General features: G+C 39.8%; 1 protein-coding gene across 2 annotated transcripts in view; it reads right to left on the bottom strand.

Annotated features, from left to right (window-relative positions):
• Window positions 1-337: 337 nt before the first annotated feature.
• myo1ea (myosin IEa) overlaps window positions 338-25629 on the bottom strand; it is a 61348-nt gene continuing 36056 nt past the window's right edge. Inside the window, exons 10-29 of one of the 2 annotated variants that reach the window (XM_037756169.1) lie at window positions 25282-25478; window positions 25087-25167; window positions 23886-23972; window positions 23700-23783; window positions 22020-22187; window positions 20852-20937; window positions 18100-18181; window positions 17780-17886; window positions 15940-16038; window positions 14437-14581; window positions 11165-11279; window positions 10908-11077; window positions 10683-10828; window positions 8092-8238; window positions 7652-7809; window positions 6362-6454; window positions 6065-6269; window positions 5133-5168; window positions 3173-3342; window positions 338-1844 (exon numbers count right to left, since the gene is read on the bottom strand). In XM_037756169.1, the coding sequence (XP_037612097.1) occupies window positions 1768-1844; window positions 3173-3342; window positions 5133-5168; window positions 6065-6269; window positions 6362-6454; window positions 7652-7809; window positions 8092-8238; window positions 10683-10828; window positions 10908-11077; window positions 11165-11279; window positions 14437-14581; window positions 15940-16038; window positions 17780-17886; window positions 18100-18181; window positions 20852-20937; window positions 22020-22187; window positions 23700-23783; window positions 23886-23972; window positions 25087-25167; window positions 25282-25478 (2453 nt within the window). In that variant the 3' untranslated portion in view covers window positions 338-1767. The remainder of the gene's footprint in view (window positions 1845-3172; window positions 3343-5132; window positions 5169-6064; window positions 6270-6361; window positions 6455-7651; window positions 7810-8091; window positions 8239-10682; window positions 10829-10907; window positions 11078-11164; window positions 11280-14436; window positions 14582-15939; window positions 16039-17779; window positions 17887-18099; window positions 18182-20851; window positions 20938-22019; window positions 22188-23699; window positions 23784-23885; window positions 23973-25086; window positions 25168-25281; window positions 25479-25629) is intronic. The other variant, XM_037756170.1, reaches the window with a different exon arrangement.

Below are 25629 nucleotides of genomic sequence, written 5' to 3'. Positions count from 1 at the left end.
AACACAGTGAGATTTTTGATAAATCATCAGTAATGTGGATATAATGACTACGTGGGTAAAGGCAAATAATAGAACAGTCTGGTTTGTTCAGAAAAGTATATGACTTTACTGTATTGCAGCCTTTAAAACCAAGAACACTTTATCATAATTCGATATCCAAAATCTAAGACGATATCTGGTATCATATCACGATATAATATCTAAAGTCTAAACTAATGATGTCAGTATTAGTAAAATGCTGAACTGCGGTCCTGATGGCATGTGAATATGGTAATAAACATCTGATTGATCGTTGTTCATTGAATGTGTTCTCTGATTATAAAACAAAGCAAAGCAGTTAAATATACATTACATGCTTTATTAAAAGACTCATCTACTGTTTTGTATTGCACAAGGATGTTTTCAACCATCCAAGATCAAACTATATTCGATGATGCAGAAGATCTATGACAGAAGTCCCAGCTGTTTTTTTAGCATAGTATGGTTATTTGATTAAAAACAAATACTAAGGAATGTGTAAGTAATGCAACAGCAGTGCAAAAGATCTGCAGAAACAGTTTAGCAGAAGCAAAAAGGAATTCTTTGTAGTGCCACGGAAAAAAATGTCAACAAAATTTCTTTCACCTAAAAACAACTTTTTGCACAAACAAAAATCCATTCACCCTAATGTGTGATAACCATTATTATCTATCGGAGCTGTAACTAAAGCAGCCCAGCAGAGAAAAATTACAATACTAAGATCCTTCAGAGAAAATACAAAAAAAACAATTAATTTAAATTGTAACCGACAAACAGGCGTACTCCTAAAATATGAACACATATACAGAATCAGATCTAAAATGCCTGTTTTATCATTTCATGTAAACAAACGATTCTCCTCAGTAACGCAGTTTATTGCTCGCTTTGCGACCTTCATATAGACTTGACTTACCGGCTGTGGCATGAACGAGTGAAGATGTCTGTGTCCAAGGTAGTACCTGTACCAATAAAGTGCTAATACACCACAGACAGCATGCTCAGGTTACAGTATACATGGCCTCTACTCTGTGTCTAAAATATACTGGTGTGATAAACAAAAACAACAACAAAATAAAGATGGTTCTCTCTAGGTGATTCACCACTTGCCTTCTAAATGTTTGTTTTTTTTGCACATGTGGAACAGACAAATTGTTATTGCTTTGGTATTTAAAATCATTAAAAATCACAGTGTGATGATTTACTGAAAAGCCGTCCCCTGTAAGTAGTTACAGTTTTGCACCAAAATAAATATTCCTGGAAAAAGCAGCAGTCGCTTCAGTTTTTTGCCACTGAGACGATCGCTTTTGATTCAGCGATCAAACCTTCATCTGAGAGTAAAAATCACAGCCTGGTCCCACAGATTAAGCATACTTCATTCCAACGCTTCAAAAATGTTTGAGCTTAAAATCCTCAGCAAGATATAAATGACAGTAAGGAGAACACAGAAAAGCTATAAATACAATAAATAGTTTTGTTCAGTACTCAGTGGGACTGTGGAGAAAAACAGACCCCAGGGTCAAACAGTCCTCTTGTCTTTTAAAGCCTCATTTCAAGCCTGACGGTCTTTTGGTCTGGTGGTGTAACCGAGAGTTACATTCATTTTACTACGAGGCAGCAGTGGAGGGAGTTTGTCTCCTCAAGGAGTCTCGCAGTGCTTCTCTCTTTGACTGTAAAAGCTCCATCCTGTCCTCGGAGAGGGTCAGCGGGGTCGCAGCAGGCTCTCCTCCTCGAGCTGTAAACCGGCAGCTCCTAGATCTTGGTGACGTAGTTGTTGGGGAAAAGTCCCTGCTTTCCACGAAGTCGTCCTGTCCACCACCCGGATGCATCTACAACAGACATGACTCAATTAGAGGCCCGTTTTAAGCCGACATCTGAGATCTTCAAGAACATTTAAGTAAGATATCACGGAAATGTTATAAAGCAATAGGGGTGAGGGAAAAAATGTATACAGCGTAGTATCGCGATATTTCGCGTGGCAATATTGTATCGACACACCGACGTCAAGTATCAATCTTTTATTATATAACCTGTATGCCCCTTCAGGGCACTCTTGCATCGCCTTGTTGGGGTTTATTTCACAACAATGACCCGCTAGCTGTAAATTATCCCGCTTATTTCTAGGCTCCTTACTTAAGAAATCAATAATTTGACAAAGAAATGGTCCGCCAGAGTCCGATATCAGAATTGCGTCCATAGCAACGGTCTGTTATAACATAGCAACGACCTGCTATAAAGAAATAACAGACCGTAGAATGCTGTGATTGACCAATCAGAATCGAGGAGTCAGCAAAGCTGTGTATTAAATACCTCTTAACAAAAAACTAAAAACTAAAAACCTAAGGAATTGATTGGTAACAACCATGTAAGGTTAGCTTGTCGGGAAGAACGCCAACTAAAACTCAAAAGTTACACTAAATTTTGGCAAGGAAAAACTGGCATGGCCATTTTCAAAGGGGTCGCTTGACCTCTTTTATGTACAAACATAGGCTGCAAATGCCTTCCAAACATGTTTGCCTTCAGTTCACAAAATTGAGGAAGGTAAAAAGAGAAAGTGTTTGGTTGGTCAGCAAGTCTCATCCTCAGCTTATAAATGATGTGTCGAATAAAACAAAACTAGCATATTTCCAAAGGTTAAAGTAGTCTAATTCAATACCAGTTTGATGTCGCAGAAGAGGCAGTAGAGGGTCATTTTGACCCACTGAAACCTGCTTTACTGTCTTTCAGAGGCTGTTGCAGGCTCAGACTCATCTAGAGTGGAGCTACTGGCATCATATGTAACTAAAAAAGGAATCCATTGGTATTACGTTTTTTAGCTTGTCAGGAAGAACGCTAAATAATGCTCCAAAGTTAAGCTAAATTTTGCTGAGGAAAAGCCGGCATGGCCATTTTCAAAGGGGTCCCTTGACCTCTGACCTCAAGATATGTGAATGAAAACTCTGAGATGAACAGAGTGAGAACTGTATCTTATTAGATAAGACAGATGTTGACAAACTGCATGATTCTGAGTTGTAAAAAAGGTAGTAAATCACAATATATTGCAATATATCTATCGCAAATATTTCTCAATAAGATCGTATTGTGACTTAAGTATCGTGATAATATCGTATCATGGGGCCTCTGGTGATTCCCACCCCTATAAAGCAATGCATCTTACCCTCTTTAATGACGTCGATGACGTCGTCAGCATTGAAGCTGAGCTCGTCTGTGTCCTGAGCGTCGTAGGCGTACAAAGCTTTGCACTGGGGCACCTGGGGTTTGGGTTTGGGTGCAGGTTTGGGTCGCCCTCCTCCCGGCGCAGGCCTGCTGGCTGATGGTCTGTGGGCTCTGAGGCATTATAAGAAAAAGAAAAAAGAAGAGGGAGACCACACAACTGTCAACATCTGCAGGAGTAAAAGGTTTAGTTCACTGTGCTGCAGTTGGCTGTGAAGTTAAGTCAGAAGAAGCAGGTGTTTTTATGGGATATTACACTTTAAAGCTGAAGTCGGTAACTTTTAGCAGATATGATAAAACGATTTTATTGTTTGTTTTAAAAAACGGTCACTATATCCTGACAGTAATGCATGAGATAGGTAATCTAAAAAAATCGGCATCTTCCTAGCTTTCCTAATGCCATTTGCAAGACCGGAGGAAAACAACCAGAGCCGAGCAGTCTCTGAGCAGCTGTCGATCACTGCTCGCAAATCTCATGAAATCCGATCAAACGGTCAAACTAGACAGCGCTGATCAAATATGAATCAATTTTATGTTACATTAATGCCTATTTCTCATCTAAAATGTATTCAGAAACATCTTGTAGTGTACTGTTTAGTTGTAAAATTAGAAAGTTTGTGACCCGGCAGCCGTGTTGAAAACAGTCAAGACAAGACCAAGCACCGCTTTCTCATTTTCCAGCTAAACAGTACACTACAAGATGTTTCTGTAAACATTTGAGGAGAGAAATAGGCATTACAGTAACAGAATATTGATTCATATTTGATCAGCGCTGCCTAGTTTGAATTCGCCAGGTTCACGAGCAGTGATTGACAGCTGTGTTAGAGAAGTCTCAGCTCTGATTGGTTGTGTGTGTTCGGGCGTGGTGAAATCTTGCGAATGCAATTAGGAGCACGAGAGGATACAGAGAGAGGAAGACAATTTTTTCAGATTACCTGTCTCATGCACTACTGTCAGGATATAGTGACCGTTTTATAAAAAATAACTTTTTATCATATTTGCCTCATGACTGCAGCTTTAACAAAGCACATCTCAAAAATACTATAAGAGTGTATAATCACCATCTTCCATCATTCTTGTGTCAAAACCTTTTGATTCCAATTAGATTTTTCCACAGCCGCCAGAACCACATTGTGATCAAGCTTTCAATAAGGTTCAAGGTTTTTATTTTTACCCGAGAGTGGCTGTCAGTGTGGATAGTGCTGTTGCTGTTCACATATTAGCCACGAGATGGTGATTGAGTACACACTTTATCATTTATCTATAGAAGAACTGAGACTAAAACATGTTTTTAAGAGCAGAGAGTGTTGATCCAGAGTCAGTGGTAGCTTTAAGGTCTCCATTTATTATTCTGTATACTGGCTGTTTTCATTTACTTGGAAAACCGCGTATGTATACTGCATATATACAATAGATTCTCTTTACAAATTAGTTTTTAACACAAAGCCAAATTCAATACTTAAGGTTACTCAACTGTTCAACTAACTGAGGATCAAATAATTCAGAACAGTTGAAGTGTCAATAGTTAGTTTATACGTATGCAATATGTTATGCATTTATTGAGTAGAAATATTTCGGCCTCCCAGTGAGGTCTGCGTACATGAAAGCTCACATCTTCAATGCAGCCGGGATTCTTTCATCACAAAAACTCTTTCAAGGATCTTTCATTACGCAAATGAAGGATCGACCGTATTAAGATGACTTCTAAAAGAATTCCCATTTGATATCAAAGAAATTGAGAAGCAGCAGAGGATGAAATATTAGTTGCGGACTACAGTGGGCTCCTTTAGCGTTATAATACTGTAACTAAGATGTACAAGAGAAGAAGCGTCAACATATCCTGCTGCTGAAAGCTTTTCTAGTCCTGAACCACCACCCAAAACACGGCAAACACTCAAACTCACATTCCTCCATTTGAAGTTGGTCGTCTGTCTCCGTTGCTACAAAAGAATAGATTATCCAAATTATGCCAAATTACAGAAACACAAGTGTGTGTATTAGTGTGGCTGTGGACATAAAACAATAAGTGTGTGCATATGACGTGAGACACCACACTACCTAAAAACCATATCACATTCAGCAGTTGTATACACATTGTAGAAATAAAGAAATATGAATGATAATATGCGTGAATCCATGTATTTACAAAGAGCAGACGAAGCCCATTAGGTACTTAACATTCCTCTAAGTGTGAGATAAATGCTACAAAGTGGAGTCATATTAGGCCGAATGATAATTAGAGGCATACGTCAGCTATTAAAGTGGTCTCAGTGCATAAACGTGTGAGTCATACTTGTGAAATCCCATGCAATGGAAATAGAAAAGGGGGTCTGGCCTTTTGGGAAAATGACAATTAATGCTTTTCAGGCCACAGTTAAAATTAAAACGCCGCAGAACCAATAAACTCAGTTCTGGTGCAGAAAAACAACATTTTTATCACTCAAATTGCACATTTTTAGTTTTCTTTTGTAGTGTGATGCTGAGATTTTCCATTTCTAGGCAGTGAGATGTCAACAAAGACACCAACGCGAGATTCTGGTGGATAAAATATGAAGAGTTTTGTATACAAGAGATCAAAAAACAATCTGACCTGCACACAGATTATAACAAAACTGCTAAACTATTTAATATGTCAAAGGGAATGTCTCCAAAATCATGACAACAAAGTGTACACCAAACAGAGACAGTTAGCAAGAGTTGTTAAAGGATGAAGGGATGACTGATACTGATTCAGTGATGACCAAATGTTACACCTTTATACAGTAAAGCAGAAATGCATCTGTGTGTTATGTTATCTCCTCCTGTATGTTTGTGTGTGTCAGCGTGAATGTCTCACCCTGCAGCTCCTTGTTCAGGGACCTTCAGACAGTCCAGGTTGGGCTGCTGCCGGCTGCCTCCTCGCTCCTTCAGCTGGTTGCCGTTGCTGGGCAGGAAGGGGCGCGTTGCGTTGGCTTGCGGGGGATGCTTCTGGCCGTGATGCTGCGTGTTCCTCTGATTGGCTGCGTGGTTGGTGTTTTTAAGGCCACCATTCTGGTGAGCAACTGCAACAAAAAAAAAAAAGTTTTAGACAGTCCACATGGATGTAAGAGAGGCCAGGCCAAACACTGCGAGATGGTTGATGTAAACGCTGTACCTGGAGGTCCAGGTGCCGCCCTCGAGGGGGTGTTCTGGTGAGGTCTGGACGCATTGGAGGAGCGAACCTGAGAGAAGCTCTTCCTGGTGGGGCCTGAGGATGAAGGAAATGAAGAGGAGAGGGGATGAATTAATGGGATATATGAAGGTTTTAGGCTCTATTGGAAATGGATGTGTATACTTTAGAGATGGGAAGTCATTTTTGTGAAAGTCAACAAGTACATGGCAAGGCCTGACATTGAAGTCGAAAAAGTTTCAATGAGTTCATCATCAAATGTTTGTTTTTTTAAAGATCTGTTGGGGGCATTTTTTTATTTGCCTTTATTTGAAAGTGATGAGTCAGGGGGAGAGAGAGGGGACAACATGCAGTAAAGGGCTGTGGGGGGTCGGATTCAAACCCGGGCCGCTGCGGTAAGGACTCAGCCTTGGTAAAGCGTTACATTTGATGATGAAGTGGCGCCCCGGTAGCTCACCCGTTAGAGCGGGCGCCCCTTCATCAAATCAATGATAACAGCAAAAGATTACTAGTACCAATTCAGAATAATGACAATCATGAATGTTTAAAAAGTTTGTGATACATGAAGAATATATAAAATGAGATGTAGGCTATTTTAAAGACTAAACTAAATAAAATAACTTCTTCCGGTTGACTGCACGATGAGTGAGCGAGTCTCCTAACAAACCTGCCAAAATGTCTCGAAATTAGGTTAAACTAGACATTAAAAGCAATGAGTAATTAAATTATTTTAATAAAGTGGTATGAATCTGAGATCAGGAGCGGTCGCTCAGTAATTCTAATTCAAATACGTGAACTTCGATCAGAGTTTGAGAACTTCTCATCTGAGGTAAAACCTGATCAACTTCTGCAAACACAACTGAGATTGTATCTATTTTTTCATATTAGGTATATCAATATTGTCTCTCACTTTTTTTTTTTGTCTATCCCTCTCTCTCTACAGACAGAGCATACGTTAGGGTCCATAACGTTGCATTCATTCACTCAAAAGCATATCAAAATAAGAATTCCTGGTCATATATAGGTTGTATACTTCTATTATTTTATATTCTGAATCCTGGGATGTCGATGCTGTCTTTGAATATGCTGCCAAGACCAACTGCTTTCATGTCTCTCAAGTAATAAGGCTCAAATCCAAGTGATGATTTTGTTAGGTGACTCCATTTCATCGCGTGACTTGAGTCCTTGAGTTTACGTTATCACAGTGTAGTGATAACAGGTACAGAACAGGTATAACAGGTACATTGCTGTACTTTGTGGTCTGTTAATACTCACGCGTGTTCTTCGGCAGCCCGGGGCCGATGCTGACCTGCAGAGATTTGCTAGTCGGCTTCAGTACAGGCTGGTCTCCCTGACCCCCGACGAACAACACCTGCCGGGAGCCACCCCCGCTCAAGAAGCCCCAGTTCTCCTTCTTCAACTTCAACTCCAGTCTGAGGGACAAAAAATTAAATGACGCTCTCTTTAAAGCTCTCTTTAAAGCTCTCTTTCTCCCTGTGACTTCATTAGGACATTATTTTGAGGAGGCTAACTCTGCTTAACAATGAAGGTTCAGTACCAATCTGATTTAAAGTCTAACTAATAAAGTTAAACTCACATTTAAGAGGTGTGAATGAACACACATAAAGAAGATATGTCCTTTAAAACAACAATAAGTGATTTATTGTCTGTACTCCGTCTTTGGTCGAGGATTAATTTTGCGTGTGTTTACTTACGTGTTACTAAACTTGAGTGGTAGCTTCCTTTGGGTTTTCTCCTCAAACCTGCGGTCCAGTAAGCTGATGAACTCCGTCTTAAAGATGCACTCCAGCAGGCTGTCGTACTCCTGCTCGTGCAGTATCATGAAGTCGTCCTGCATCGTACTGAAAAACATGAACATAAACAGTCTTAACATTCAAAACTTACATTCCTTGAATCAGTCGTAACAAAAAAATGCATTCACAAGATTGTTTTATTGATGTTTTAAAGACACTCTGCACCGTTCTGCTTTGATGGAAGTAAAGATGGAGAGTCAGACTCATCTTTCACATTTGCATAGAAACAGAGGGGGGCTCACAAAGCGGCTCACATCTGAAGAGGGAAGACAGCTTGTGCCCACGACCCACACAAGGATACTTTGTTGTTCCCAGCGAGGTGGAGTTTTTCCTCTGATGAACTTTTTACAACTCCTGCTTTCGCTCATTGCACCACCTGGTCCACATTACCCCACTGACTCAAAAGCCACATGCTCGCACCAAACAGCTCTGTGATTTCTACCTCTAAAACAAGATATACAACGTCCTCATCAACAACAAAGTCTCTCAGTTCCTTTTCTTTTTTCTTTTTTCTTTGTTTCTTTGTAGTAAACTAGTTGCATATTATTTTCTGAGATGTGGACCATCAGTCTGGTCTGCACACACAAAGGGACAGACACACAGACATACAGTATATATATATATATACACAGTATACAAGAAGCAGGTTTATTACACTCCACATGTTTTCAATGTCCCCTGTGTGACATTTACAGGAGGATGGGAACTTGTGTGATTGGAAATCCAGACTGTGGCTTTGAAGTAGATTCATGATTTACTGCAGTTCAGATTATATGGTGTCTCTACATAACAATCTGCATGTTGAGCAGCCATTGTCTTGTTTTGGAAACAACTAATTACCTACTGGTATCTTCCTGTGCTCATACAAATAGATTTTATGCTCACAACAACAGCACATTACAGAAACATATTGTTCCCTGTGTATGAAGTGAAAACACAAAGTCAGCATGACTGTGTTGATTTCAGCCCCATAATGCCTCAGTCTGGAGAGCTCTGGGTCCCAGTCATAGACCGTATATAAGAAGTGGACGTAGTCAACGTGACGTTACCCACTGGTTTTTGGACTGCCGTTTTGAAGCCTGAAGTTCGGTATTTTGGCCGTCGCCATCTTGGCTTTTTGCAACCAGAAGTGACACGAGAGGGTGGAGCTAAGAACAACCGAACGCTGAATAAGACATTTTTAGACAACCTAAAGGTTACAATTAACTTTCATGAACTCAAGACGCACTGTGAAAGGGTTAAAGTTCTGAGACGAAATCCCGGACAACTCCCAGATGGGACAAAGTCATGGTAACGACCTGTCAACCACAAGGTAGCCACGCCCTAAATCATACCCTGCTTTATGGTCTATTTGACTCTAAATAGGACCATAATTTACTAAATGAACATCATGCTGTATTGAAGAAGACTTGAAACTAGTGATTGAGACCATAAACTCAAGTTTACAATGTTTACTGAGGTAATAAATCAAGTGAGAAGTAGGCTCATTTTCTCATAAACTTCTATACAATCAGACTTCTTTTTGCAACCAGAGGAGTCGCCCCCTGCTGGCTGTTAGAGAGAATGCAGGTTTAAGGCTTCGCTTCTCAGCCCTGGAGGTATCCCACTGGTCCCAGTGAGGACTGTGTGAATCAAGACATCAGCTTTAAAATAAAAGCATGGGCAAGTTTCACTGTATTCAGCCGAGTGGGATGGAGTTTGGAAATGCATTTAACTTGGATTTTTATCTTTTTTTTCCAAGGGAGCCCTGTCCGACAGACATACCAAGAACGACCATGTTGTAGCTCAGTTACAAGAAAGTCAATACCCATCAGGTAAAGTATCAATGAAACAATTACACCAGAGCATATTGTCAGGTAATGAAAGTCTTGGTATGCAGGCACTGTTTCTTATTAGATTTATTTAATTTTTTCCCTGCAATATGCTCTTTCAATCAGGAATCTCTTGTCAAGGTTTTAACCATTTGTTGCAAAAATAATATGCAATTGAGTAGACTAATGTGATGCTCCTCAACTAATCTGTGTAAGCTTGACAACTTGACAAAGACTGTCCATGAGCTGGATACCTCCACGAATTAAAATAGCTGAAAACATATTGAAATAAACAATGTTATTGTAATAAACCTAAATGCAAATGCAGCAGGAGTTAAATTGGTGGTGTAGCAGCAGGAAGCAGTGCCTAAAGTTGACTTATGTAAATAGAACGAGCACCAATTTGTTTATATGGACGGGTTTTCTTTGGAACATGTTGTGGTCATGAATGCATTAACAGTATGTGGAACATGTGACTAAAACATGTCTTTGGTGGCTGCTTAAACTATAGTGAGCCTCCACTAAAACCCCCTAAAGGAATATAATCCTGTCTAGAGAAGTGAAAGCAACAGCGAGAAGCTGTAGGAACCTGTATTGTAGCCAGGGACCTGACGTTGATATATGATACAGATGTTATAATACTTGACAACCCAGTTTGTCCCAGATTTGAGGGAAATGTACCTGAGAGACAATGCCAGGATCTTGTCCACATCAATCCGCCTCTTCAGCACCTCTGTCACCTGCCCTTTCTCTGGTCCCTGTTTCACCTTTTCTCTTCCGATCAGGTACACAGACTTTGGGGTCAGGATCAAGTCCCTCTTGATCCCCTAAAAACAGAAGAACTCCATGAATGTGTTGTCAGTTGTTTAGAGACAGGAACAGGCTGCAGGACTGAAGGAGACCAACCTTGAAGCGGCGGTCATATTTTGTGACTTTGTCTGCGAAGTCGATCTTTTCTCTCTTGGCCAGGAACTGCCGTAGCTCCGGCCTGTCGTCCATGCCCAGGTAGTCACCTACGAAGTTTCTGTTGAGGCTGTGTCGCCGCCTCTCCTTCCGGTTCAACAGCAGGTCAGAAGCTAGACGAACCCAGAGAAAGAGAGTGAGAGATGGAGACAGAGGAAGTTGGACAGACCAATAAAGCTGTAAGCAGTTGCTCCACTCACCTTCTTCCCTCATCTGGACATACTTCTTGCGGGCCATGTATTTCCTCCAGGCTCTTTGGATGGTCCTGGCGTAGCCGTCAAACTTGCGCTCTCTCGTCTCTTCCAGCAGAAAGAGCTGTGAAAGCAAACAAAGAGAAACGGCATGACATACGGTAAGAGATCTTCACAAACAGACACACCTTAACACACTAAATGGAAGGAACGACTGCACATACATACTGAACATGCCTGTGATGCTCTGCTGTTACTGATAACATTTAGATTTTTATAGCTTTTCAGTGTGAGAAGGAAGGTTTTATTCCTAACTACTGTACAGGCAGAGTTAGAATCTGACAGCAGGGGCAACACTTTGGTTGGATTGTTGGCAGGGATCAAGTCTAGTCTAGTCTGACTCACTGGATGTAGACTATGGGTATAAGCCTGCCGTTTAGCCGCCTATTTCAGCCGGCATTCTCCTCCCCTTCGCCATCTATTTTGAAAGAGTACCATTGCTGCATCCTGTGCTCAGCGTTGGCCAAGACCATTGTGATTGGTTTAAAGAAATACGCATAATCCAGAGAGTTTTTTCCCCTGTACCAGAACTATAATGTGTGGAGCCAGACCTTTCTCTAGCGCTGACACAGCACCGTGGAGATCTCTGGCTCAGTGGGCAACCTCCGAGTCTGAAAAGTGAAGCCAAGTGCCTTAAACTTGCATTCTTTCTAATAGCCAGCAGGGGGCGACTGCTCTGGTTGCAAAAAGAAGTCTGATTGTATAGAAGTCTTTGAGAAAATGAGCCTACTTCTCATTTGATTTATTACCTCAGTAAACATTGTAAACATGAGTTTATGGTCTCAATCGCTAGTTTCAAGTCTACAGCATGATGTTCATTTAGTGCTTAGCTCCACCCTCTCGCGTCACTTCTGGTTGCAAAATAAAAACATGGCGATGGCCAAAAAGCCAAACTCGAGGCTTCAAAACGGTAGTCCACAAACCAATGCGTGACGTCACGGTGACTACGTCCACTTCTTATGTACGGTCTATAGTCTGGCTATGCGACACTAAAGCCAATGCTACTTCCTCCTTGTTTAATCAAGCTTCATTGTAAAGCTGGAGATCTATCTGACCTTCTAATGTGTCAGGAAGTGAATTTCTACTGTCAGTTAGAACAGGAGGAACGATTACGAGTAGTGTTTTAAGAATGACTAGAAAAAATGTGAACCTGTCCTTTAATTCAGGATAACTTTGTATTAGGTTTACTGGAATACTGCAAAATGTTTGATTTGTCTCAGATTTAAAATGCTGTTCATACTTTTTGTCCTGTATAATATTTATCAACACATTGTTCTTCAGTTATGACTAATACAACGCTTACCAGTATACACATATTATTATATTTTATATAAAATATTATTTTATTCTTTAACTGTGAAGTCATTTCACCACTTCCTGCACAAGGAGCTGACTCTGTGCCAACAGACCATCAGTCTATGTCATTTCCTGATGGGCCTCTAGACACGCAATCACACTCGCTGCCCTCTCCGCCACCCAGACTAAACATCCTGCCCACTGTAACAGGCCTGGCATCGACACGTCCACCACAGGCCGCAGTGTGACGCAACGGGAACAAACCACAAACAGCTAAATGCATTGATTGAGACAGTGACACCACATAATCACTGAGGCTTCACCAGGTGACTGATTAAACTAACCAGGTGACAAATCCAAGAACAAACAGCTGGTTTATATTGTTTATATTACTCTGTGACGAATTTAGCTCAAGATGATCATCATTAGGACTGCAACTAACAGTTATTTTCATTATAAATGGATTATAATAAAAATGTGATTAATTGATTAATCAGTTAGTCAGCAACACTTTACTTAAAGCCCCCTATTTAGCATTTATAAGCACCATTCAAACATTTAATACATGGTTTATAAAAATACTGTATATACTATATACAAATACTGTACATTCATAAACATTAAAAAATGTCCTTATACCTCCTTACAACTAAATAAAATATAGTGTGTTATGAAGCATTATTAAATGTTTGTATACTGCTTTTAAATGCTGAATCACTATCGAATCTATAAAATGACTTGTTTTGTCCAAGAATCCAAAAGATTTATAACACAAAACTGAAAAAGCAGCTTTATATTATATATATATTTTTGAAAAGCAAGAACGTGAATGTTTAACAATTTTCGTAAACAATAAGTTGATCATCAGAATTGTTGCTGATTTATTTCTGATGATCCATTAATTGAAAAAAATAATTTCAGCCCTTATTATTATCATAATTGTGACAAAAAATAAAGAGAACATCAAATAAGTTTCCACAGAGTTAGATAGATTATAATAATTAACTTAATTAATTCATAACGCAGCACTTGTCAGACCTCTGACAGACACTAAGCCACGGCTCATCCATCACCACTTTGAAGGAGAAACATCTGGCGTGGCGTCAAACAAACTTTACTTATTACATCCAACAGGAAAAAAAACGCTTCAGTCATTCAACTAATTAGCTGGTGTCAGTGTCTTATCAGACACAGAGGCTTGTTTTGAGAAGCCTGGCAGCTCATTTCAGCGGTCCGCCCTGTGTGATATTTGCGTTTCACAAGCACACCTCAATGACTTGGACTCTCAGTCTGGCAGCGTGGGGGATGGGGGAGTCTTGGCATGCACGGCTGCAGTGAATAAGTAAAGGCATTCAGGATCAGCTGTAAGGCCTGAATTAAAACTAAGATGTCTGTGTATTAGCCTCTAAACATACATCTGTGTGTGTGCATGCGCATGCTCCGTCGTGCACGATGTGTACAAATGTTAATAAGTGAGAGCCCGGGCGCTGCACAAGTGCTGCTTTCATAGGAATGATGAAAAAAAAGTAGTTATGGTGGAAAAAGACAAGCCTTTACGATGTCCCCCCAAACTCTGCAACCACAGCCTGTGCTGGTGTTTTAGCTCCAGAGCGGTGTTGACTCAGTGCTGACGTGGTACCAGGGTCGGGTTCAATCTCCTCCCCTACATCAGGGATTCGAGCATGATTTGGGACACTAGTGCCCTTTTATGGTGTTTAGTGTAAGTTCAGTTTTTTCCCTGCTAACAAAAAGGCTTTTTGCATGCCAGCAGACACTCTGACATGTGATGTGAGTTCTGCGTCTGTACAACGATAACATATGAGAACGTTTTTGTTTCGTAGTGCATTTTCCTGGATTGCTTTCTCACAGAGACGTGGTATCATGAAGGGTAAGGACTAAAGAAAGGAACAGGATGTCAAACATACCGACTCGGGGGCTTTAATGAAGATCTTGGTGCGTCCAAGCTGGAACTGATCCTTGTCCATGTTGACAGACCCTAAGAGATGATGGACGCCTTGTTTCTCGTCTCCTCGCCACGTTGGCCAGGACTCTTTGGTCAGGATGGCGTACCTGAGGACCAGGAAGTGTATTAGAGATAAAAGTATTTTACATGAGGAGGGGCGGTTACATGGGTTTGGATGGAGGGTCATTTACATAATTTGACACCAGTTCCAAACTGGACAAACTTTAATGATGATGTACTTATCCAACATTTTCTCTCCAGAAACTGAGAGTATTTAACAATCAGATACCAGTGCTCTCTTTTTCCAAAATAAAAACATCTGTGTACTTCACTGTGTGGAAGGTAACATGAGCCCAGAGATGGTACTTAAAATCAAGACTGAATGAATGGAAATGGAAGTGGAAGCACTTTTATAGAGTGCTGCAGGAATGAGTCCAAAAACCCGGAAATGAGTTAACATTTTAACATTTCTGATTCCCTCGTCTCAAAGTCAATGGGTTTTTTTGAATGGGTTTTTAGTTTTAGTGCCTGAAATAAGGTCTGTGTTTAACACAAGCTTAAAAGATTTTAATGTTTTGTTCTATGATATACAATACATCAGTAAATATCCCACTCCTGAATTTTGAAGCTTCTATATGTCTTAAAAAAAGGTGGATGCTAACAAGTGGCTAAGTAAGGGATAATGTACAGCGAGCCGGTCATTGTTGCGAAATAACATGGCGATGCAAGACCCCCCCGCATCGACCAACAAAGACCGGCTCGCTGTACATTATACCGCTTATTACACGGCTACTTACTTAAGAAATCAATAATCCGACACAAAAACGGACCGCCAGAGTCCGACATCAGAACTGTGCTCATAGCGACGGTCTGTTATACATAGCAACCATCTGTTATAAAGAAATAACAGACTGTTGAACGCGGTGGTTGACCAATCAGAATTGAGTATTCAATAGAGCCGTGTAATAAATGAGACTACGAAATGTCATCACGCCGACTCGTCCGCCTTTACAGCCTCATTGTGTATACTCGCATTTATGCGACCGTGGTGTAGTTCGTTTATAGCCTGTAACGCATATTACTTCTGGCGATTGCATTCACACTTCAAAAATCATAAAAGTGGTGTTCATTTGAGGAGATTAATTTACTCAACAAACGTGTAAGTATCATAAACGTGTGTTTGCCACAGAGCTTATTTTCCGCAATAATCCAAAACCCAATGAAAAATCCCATTGGGTTTTTGTGGAGAGAACCTGTGTGATTCTAACTTTCGGGTTGGCCCACAAAAATACGTCATCCCTGGAGCACTCAATAAAGACATTGATAGAGAAACTGTATTTAATGTGGATCACTCATATCATGGCTGGTGCCCAATCAGCCTAGATACCCGTCAGGCTCACCCCTTTTTTAAAAACCAAATTACAGTAAAAATAAGTATGACTGCTGTGAGTCTGAGGCGGGTTACCTTTGTAGAAACTTCTTGAAAACTCTGCGGTAGGCATAGCCAGCACGCCTCACCCTGATGTTTTCCTTTAGACCCAGGTACTCCACTTGGTGCTTTACTCTTCAGACAGAAAAAAGGATCAACATTAGGATAAACTTCTTTCTGTTCTTTAATTAATCGATTATCAAAATTGTTGCCGATTAATTTCATGTCGATCGACTGATTTTTTTTCAGCTTTAAATTGGAGTAAAACACAATATAAACTCATACATGCTGACATCTGAAGGTAGCATTGCATTGATGGAAGTTTACCCTGGCTGGGTTTCCCTTCCTTCCACCCTCATGTTTTAAGGTTTAGTTCTCTACTTTTGACATTGTGATATTTTTGTGTTGTATGTAATTATGAAATATGAGAATAAAGCAGTTAATAGCATGAGACATAAAAAAAATCCAGAAACAAAAAGATTTTTTAAAAAAAACATCCAAATGTGATTTACTTTGATTTATAACCACTACAAACTTTCATTTTACTATCAGTAGTTTGGGTTATCAGCTTTCCTTTACCCGGTCTACGGTGGCTGAAGTCCCCACTCCACTAGCGGAAATGATAATCACAGGTCATTGTATGCAAAACAGCTGCGTTTTGCTAACTTTTCCTTCAAACAAAGACCTTTAGCACTACTTAGTACACTCAGACTTCCTGTGAAAACAGCAGTTCCGGTGCTAATTAATGAGCCACCCTGTGCCCGACTCACAACAGGAAGGTCATAGGCTCTGAACAATACAATAGCACTCTGCATCTGAACATGGAGTACCCAAAGCCTGTGAGCAAGGAAGAAAGAGCAGGGACACTGGAACAAAGGGATAAAGAGGGGGGCAACGTCTGCAACATGTTTCACGGGACTTGGTCTTCAGACGGACAGAAAACATCCAAAAAAGAGCAAAAAATAAAACAGATGCTGGCAGAATGGATCAGAACAATGATCGTGTTTAGCTTTTGTGTGAGGATAGTTAGAGACCAAACTTAAGTGAAAGAGCGATTGTACAAAACCTCACTGGTATTTGTCACGGGTCCATAAGAAGATTAAAGGCGGCACAGATTTAGTTTGCAATCATCTTCCATACATATTTATTGTCTGCACTTGTCAATTTCAATTCCATTCAAATCATAACAGAAGTTATCTTGAGACACTTTTCATATAGAGCATGTCTAGACCGTACTAAATCATTTACAGAGACCCAACAAGAGATCCCCTATGAGCAAGAAATTTGGGCGACAGCGGCAAGAAAAAAACTCCCCTCTAACGGGTAGAAACCCTGGGCGGAACCGGGCTCCGGGTGGGTGGACATCTGCCTCGACCGCTTGGTTCAATGTGGTACTAAATTCCCCTTATCATCTATTTTCTCTGATCTAGTTCCTCTGCCAGCAGCAGAATGTATTGTCCTGCTCCAGTTTGATTTATTTTGTTTCCATTTCAGCAAGTTTTCTATTATTTCATGTTCATTTATACATCATAAATATATTCGATTGTAGTCAATTTCATGTGTTAATTGCTACTTAAGATTTTAAGGATTTTATACAAATAAAAACTTGAAATCACATGTTTTTTCTGAATATATATATTTTTAAAAGACTAAACAATATGGCGGATGTAGGCTAAATCCTTGTCTCTAATCTGCTGTTCCTGCTCAGAGCATACATGTGACAAATCATGTGTTTTACTCTTAAATGTTACTTTTCACACTTTGCTGTAAGAAGAAGTGAGCCACCTGATGAAATGTGTCTTTTATTGATACATACAGGCTCTGGATGCTTGGTGTCATGAGAGACTGTGAGGATGAAAGCGAGTCAGTCACTTACCGGCTCTCTTCCCAGTCTCTGGGCTTCTTGGTTTCGTTAGGTTTGATGCAGCGGATGTAGTGTGGAGTACATTTCATCAGTGTGCTCACCAAATCGTTGGCTTGTTTCTAAAGGGTTGAGTAAGAGCAAAGATCAAGAAAGGTAATGATGAGAACGATGATCATAATGATGTTTCATGAAAACCCAAAATGCTGTGACAGAATTGCTGAAGGACAGCAAACACACACATTATCTTTTCAAAGGCCTTTTCCCACAGCGACCCTGATAAAGAAGAGGGACAGGTACATACTGTATACACACACACTCTGCTGGACACAAACCTTTATTTTGCTGCCTGCAGTTGTGGGTCGACCCTTCTTTTCAGCGTTGAGGTTTTCTTGAAACAGTCCTCTGATGAAGGCGCTGTGAAAAAACAAAGGTGAGGAGTTAGGACTGACACAGGAAGGCTGGTATCATCCTTGTATCAACAAAAACAAAGTGTTGTAGAGCTGAAAATGATGTTGAGTTTCCGTGGCAGCCAAAAACAAAAAAAAATGTAGTTAATGATTAGAGAACCAAGGACCTTTGACGAAGGTCACTGGTTTAAATTCCTGAACCACTTGGGAAGGTCTGAGTTGGGGGCGGGTGGGAAAACAAGAGCTGTGTGTGTACACACTGTGCTGTATTTGTACAAACACCTCTCACCAAGGCCACTGCTCTATAGAGGAATGTATACTATTATCTGACGCTTGGTGAAATAAAATAATGGATTGCCTTTTGCCCGATAAAAGAAAAAAGAAAAAGAAAAATGTTAACTTTCTCCCCACGGGCTGAATTTATGGACAATAACAGCATACGTGGGATCGGTCAACTAGTGCTTTCCAGCAAGAAAACTGGTTCTCAGTTCATTTGGATTTCAAAGAATAACATTTTGGTCTAATCCTAAACATACAATTTATAGATGTGGTGTTTCTATAACATCATGGCTACACTATGACGTGTTGCTGCTGGTCAGAATGTAGCAGATGTATGTGAAGTTTCCACATCCTCGGGTTTCTCTCTACTGAAGACAAACACTCTTATCTTAAACGTGGCTCAGGTTCGTGCTTTTGAGCTCCTTTTAGTTTACAGACTGAGAGTTCACTGGTTTGTTTTCACAGAACTTGATATATGGCTGAAAAAGAGAGGAAAGTGGGGTTTTTAATTGTGACAAAGGTACATTTAAAGCCATGCAGCTATGGGCTGAGTCACAATGTTACCATTCATAACCAGTGGTGGAATGTAACTAAGTACATTTACTTAAGTGCAATTTTTGACATAAACTTTACTTGAGTATTTCCATTTTCTGCTACTTTAGACTTCTACTCCACTACAATTCAGATGGAAATATTGTACTTTTTACTCCACTACATGTATTTTACAGTTACAGTTCCTTTTTACATAAAGAAACACATGATAGGATGCAGTACTATACTTCAAATGTACTACCCAGTAGTATACAAAGTAGTATCTACAATTGTTTCCAAGATGAGGATCTACATTAAAATGCTCTTACAATTATGTGTTAGTGATAAAAACAGAATAATATAATATTCTATAGTAATATAACACTGAAACGAGCCATTCTGCATAGTAAGTACTTTTACTTTTGATACTTAAAGTACATTTAGCTGATAATACTTCTGTACTTCTACTTAAGTAACACTTTGAATTTGGGACTTTTACTGTAATGGAGTATTTTTAGACTGTGGTATTTCTACTTTCACTTAAGTAAAGTATCTGAGTACTTCTTCCACCACTGTTCATAACAATGATTTTCTATCTCATCAATTTTGACTTTTTAGTTCTTACTAAAGTCTCACATGCTTGTGTATCAGCATGTTCCTGAATTATGGAAAAAGTACTAAACCCTCTTTTTAAGACGGAGTGGAGGCTCTCCCTTGAGATTGAATGATGCCAGATGTAAATTGATGATGTTGTGTAGGTTTTCTTCGCAGTTGTTTGTAAAATCAACACGTTTTAAATGGCTTATTTAAAGGCTATACATTCAAAATGCTTGCCTAGATAATCTAATGAATGAAAAATTTGTAATCAGCACATCTGTCATTCAGGCACCAAGTATTTGTCTCCCTTTGAACTGTGTCCGCCGCTTTTTTCCTTTGAATAATCACATAAAAATGTGGTGACTGTCAGGCCTGGTCTGAAGATGACACTTACAGCTGCTTAACATTGGACTTATTTCAACTTGCATATTGCCGCCTTTGGCGTTTATCAATTTTCTCAGTGCTTTTCAATGTTGGTACTTTATAAATCCCATCCTCTTTCTCCCACATTGGTATTTGTTTGGTTTTGAACTTCTGGCTCAAAGCTATGGACACAGAAGAAAGGATCAGCAGGTTGTGTGTACAAATAGACCAGAGCTCTGCTAATACTGTCCAGCTGACAATACTGGTCACTCCTTTCTTCTCTACTCAGACCTGCTGCTCTAAGGAATCTGCTTCCTTCCTACTCAGGCTTCCTTTATGTGCGACAGTGCCAAACTCTTTTATCTATGTGTATATATATATATATGTTCGTGTGCCTGTTTCTGATGTAAAGTGCATATATATTTTTCAGCACGTGTCTGAATAGGATTTTGATATAACCTCGTTTCATGCCTCACGAAACGTGCACACAAAGCGGGCAAGCAGTGGCTGAGGCCTGCAGGGGTTACACAGACAATGCAGGCTGTTTGCACAGATGGCCACTTTGACACAAAGAAAAAGCCCAAGAAACCAAAACACAGGGGGGACCAGACTCCACAATGAAACCCCACAGGGAGACTCCACTTGCGAGACCAGACTGGGTAGACCCCAAAAGCCACATATCTGGAGCAGCAACCAGACATGATTCAGGGCAGAGGGCACGACACAACACGGCCCTGCACACTTCTGCTATGTCCCGCCAGTTTCCAGATGCACTGGAAAGTCTGAAACTCTCATTCAGATGTATTCAATTATAACCATCTGCATCACAATAGAAGACTCCCTTTAAGTGTGCGCCATAGAAATCCTCACCACATGTCGGTGCAATGTGCAAATAGGAGTTACTTACATTTCACTGCTCTGCATCAGCTCAATGAGGTCAGAAAAAAGGACGTCTCGGTTCCTCTCGCAGAAACCCTCGGCATCATAGGACACCTGGAGGAGAGACACACAGAGGGATTTCTAAAGAGCCATATTTATCAAAGAGGCCGAGGTTGAACTGTTTGAAACCTCCAACAAAATGAAAGACGACACCTGTGTGAAAATAAAAATCTGTGACTGATATTCTGGCTTAAATCAATGGCTTGAATTTTATGGGAAAAGAAAATGAAGGGTTGCAGATCTAAGCTTTACACCTCCCTAGGATTAGCCTCCATATAAAACCAGCGTCGGTTTAAAAGTGTATAAATTAAACCGTGTTATTTCTGCTATACTATTGCCTGAGACCGGAGGAATGTTTTGAGCCCGGTCATGGGAGCCCCTCAAGTCTTTATGGCACGGCTCATTAAGCCTGCGGCATGTGTGCCAGGCTGAAGCCACTGCACATCTGGAGAATGACACGGGACAACCTCGGCCCAGACCACCAGAATGAAAAACAAATGAAAAAAGAGACGTCTGGCGATCTGTAATGTATGAATTGCATAAGGCTGATTAATATGTATGACGTTGTTAGACACAGTTACATAAGAGGAGGGACTGCAACCATAAATAGACAGAGAGAAAGAGAGAAAGGTGGTGTTAGTTTAGACAGGAAAAACTTAAAAAGGGCGAAGATGACGACACCGACTCCAGAATTAAAGTACCAGCTGCAAAACTGGTATTTATGACAGATCATACAACACCATTAAAAAATGACTTTCTAATAACTTTCTATTTCCAGAAGTTGCTGTCAGCTCCCTGCTGAGAACTGTATGCATAACACATAACAGTTTATACCATGGTAAAGACAAGTGTATGGAGGTTGCAGTAAACCTCATACTGAAGGTCGTAATCTTTCTGTTTTGTGAACCAAGAAATACGAGTACGTTTTTCTGTGCGTGTTCGTAAGAAAATCTGTTGCCAGTATTCATAAATGTTTATGTCCGAATTTATATGAGATATGGATGACTTCGTATTCAAAACAGATGGGACTGTCTGTCAAAAACAAGATGATGCAAGTTGTCACAGTGCAAGGAAAAGTTCAAACAAAACTCCCCCCAAAAATGTGTGGTATAACTGAGTGCGCTCCTCAGACTGACCTTGCCAGCGTAGTGGTGGATGATGAAGCCCTGGTTCCAGCTGTTGAAGTGCTCATGGGTGTTGATCGCGACTCGGAGCTTCTGCAGCATCGTCTGGTCGGCCCCCTCGCCCACCGCGTGCATGGTGGCGCACACATCATCCAGGATACACATGATGCCAGGAGGACTCTGGGATCACAAGGAAAACATTTCACATTCATATCATCACTATCCAGACGTTACTAGCTTGGATTTTATATAGTTTGAAAGTGATGTTTTTTCTGTTAGATTTGTAGCAATTAATTGATTAGTCAGTCGAGAGACAATGATGATAATTGAATAACAATTTTAAGTCAATTATCAAGCAAAAAAATGCCAAAATTTCACTGGTTCCAGCATCTCTACTTGCTGTTTTTCTTAGTCTTTTATGCTAATAAATTGAATATCTTTTGGGGTTCAAAGACAAAGCAAGACATCTGAAGACGTCACCTTGGGCTCTGTGAAATTGTAATAGACATTTTTCATTATTTTCTGATATTTTATAGATCGCACAATCGATTATTGGATAATGAAAATAATCATTTGCTGCAGCCCTAATATTTGCCATTAGATGTTGCTAATTATTAGCAAGTATCATGAAAAAAAAGCTACACATTTTATAAGCTGTAAATAAAGAGTGGAGCAGCTTGAGCACGGCCTCCCTCTCTTACACTGGCTGCCCTATCTGGCTCCATAATGTGCTCAGTTAATCAATGGCCTTCAGTTTGCACAGCGGTAACAGCGTCTCTAACTCAGAGAACACAAGCCTCTGTTAAAAGGACACATGTAAAGTTGTCACTGGATTAACTAAAGTGGGTCTGAAGTGTCAGGCACTGATACAGATCCCCTGCTCCTCTCAGATGGAGGCTTGTTTTAAAGCCCTTGTTGTAGATTTCATGGATTAGACCTCTCAGTGGGACAGATAAATCAAATTAAGAGGCATGTCGGCATGTTGGAGGAAATTAAGATGCAAGTCGCTGCAACAGAGCAGAAACTTGGCGGGAGCTTGCAACTCAGTTTACAATATGGGGTCAATAAAAATAACAAATGTTCATTATTAAAGATCATATCCAAGTTTGTTGTGATTCAGGGAATGATAATACTGTGTTTTTACATGAACAAGCTCTCAATAAAACTTTGTTTATTACCTCCACCAAGAAGGTCGTATTTTTAACCCTAGAGAGATATCTGAATCTTGAATTTGTGTATTTTGTATTTACATTTATTTTTTTTTTGTTTTGTAAATAATTGCAGTGCAAGTGTGTTTTGTGTATGTTGTTTATGACAATAAGATCAAGTCAGATCAAATACAAATTTGATGACATTGCAAAATAGGTAATTTTGAATACATTTTATCTATTTTCTAATGAATTATAATACAATCTAGCACGTGTATCACATGATTAGGAGCTGTAACTAACGATCATTTTACTTATTGATTAATCTGCCAATTACGTTCTTGATAAACCAATGAATCTTTAGCTCTATAAAATGTCAGAAAATAGAAAACAATGAAAAAAATCACAATTTCCTAAAGCCCAACTGAAACTTTGCTTGAAAAAATAACATTTAATTAATTCATTAACAAACAATTGGGATTTTAAGGATTGTGTGCCCTTGGTGGGAGTTGCACACTTTGTTATTTATGTATGGTTTATTTACTTTGCTCTCAATGAGATCACAGACGATCTTGTTGTTGAAGTAATCAATCTGAGTCCACTTGATGCCCTCCTGCACATACTCCTCCTACAAAGACAAACACATGAGTCAAAATATAAAACATCTAATGAGGCAGGAAATTAAAAGATTACAGACCAAATACAAGAGAACAATGCGGAGGAAGTTTACCTGCTCTGCCTTCAGAGTCAGCTCGATGAATATCTGCTGCAGTTTCTCATTCACAAAGTTGATGCAGAACTGTTCAAATCCATTTTTCTGATGAAGAGACAACACAGTTAATGAAATCTATACAGACTAAGTGAGCTGAGTGCAGATATCCTCGAAGTACCTGTACTTGATATTAGGAATCTAGAGCTCTTGCAAACTAAAATAATTAGGGCTGCCATTTAACGCATTTACGCGACTTTAGATTTTTAGGCTGTAGTGGATCAGTCAGTTTTAAAGCTAGAGTGAAGATATTGGTATCATATGAAACTAGAACAAACAGAAGGAATCCATTGGTACCGACCATGTCATACTAGCTTGTCAGAACAAAAGGCTAAATAACCCTCCAAACTTACACTACATTTTGATGAGGAAAAACTGGCATGGCCATTTTCAAAGGGTTCCCTTGACCTCTAACCTCAAGATATGTGAATGAAAATGGGTTCTATGGGTACCCACGAGTCTCCCCTTTACAGACATGCCCACTTTATGATAATTACATTTAGTTTGGGGCAAGTCATAGTCAAGTCAGCACACTGACACACTGACAGCTGTTGTTGCCTGTTGGGCTGCAGTTTGCCATGTTATGATTTGAGCATATTTGTTATGCTAAATGCAGTACCTGTGAGGGTTTCTGGACAATATTTGTCATTGTCTTGTGTTGTTAATTGATTTCCAATAATTACTATATACAAACATTTACATAAAGCAGCATATTTGTCTGCTCCCAAATCGATAAGAGTATTAAATAATTGACAAATCTCCCTTTAAGGTACATTTCGAACAGAAACAAAATGTGTGATTAATCTCAATTAACTATGGACAGTCATGTGATTAATCTCAATTCAATATTTTAATTGACTGACAGCCCTAAAAATAATACAAAAAAACTTCCTTTTAGTTTGTCCGATCTTATCAACAAGTCCAGGACTTCTCATTAAGCAAACTAAACAAACAAGTAATCAGATTAGAAAAGCATGTTGAGGTCTGCTGTCTCAATCAGGAGATAGAACTTAATCCACATACTTTATAAGTTAGCCTTATCCTTTGTGTTTAATCTGTTTAAATGCTCAAAGTTAATGCCTGCTAATCTAATTTATGTGTTGCTGCAGAGCAAAACTCCAGTAGCCATGTGTCATCCTGAGAAAAGGACAAAAACACTCACTTGGAAAATTTCAAATCCGTAAATGTCCAGCACTCCGATATTAAAATCCTGATGATCTTTCACAATGGCTGTGTTGATGGACTGAAATCAAAGGATCGTGTTACCACAATAAATCTTCATTATAGGTTATCACAGCTTTCTTACTTATCACAATTGAATACTGAACTCTAAAACTGTACAAACATGCAACCATACCTCGACAAGGAAGTCAAACACTCGTGAATGCAGGGCTTTGGAGACGGCGTCACGTGTGTAACACGCCTGCTCCACGTTCAGCGTCACATCGATGGACTCCACTTTACTTCCCCACTTGCTGTCCATCTTCCGACTCGTCAGTTTTTCCTTCAGACGGTTCTGATCAATGCCAAGCAGAAACGCAGGAAAGGCTAGAACTGTTAAAAAACAGAAGAGAAAGGAGAGGAGTGTGTATAAATAAACAAGTATAAATAATAGGGCTGGCAATCGACTAAAATATGTAATCACGATTAATGGCATGAAAATCGCCATGGCAGTTTTTCCTCGTCAAAATGTAGCATAAGTTTG

The sequence above is a fragment of the Sebastes umbrosus genome, chromosome 2, assembly GCF_015220745.1.
Source record: "Sebastes umbrosus isolate fSebUmb1 chromosome 2, fSebUmb1.pri, whole genome shotgun sequence".
Taxonomy (NCBI): domain Eukaryota; kingdom Metazoa; phylum Chordata; class Actinopteri; order Perciformes; family Sebastidae; genus Sebastes; species Sebastes umbrosus.
This window is presented reverse-complemented; position numbering and strand designations above follow the sequence as displayed.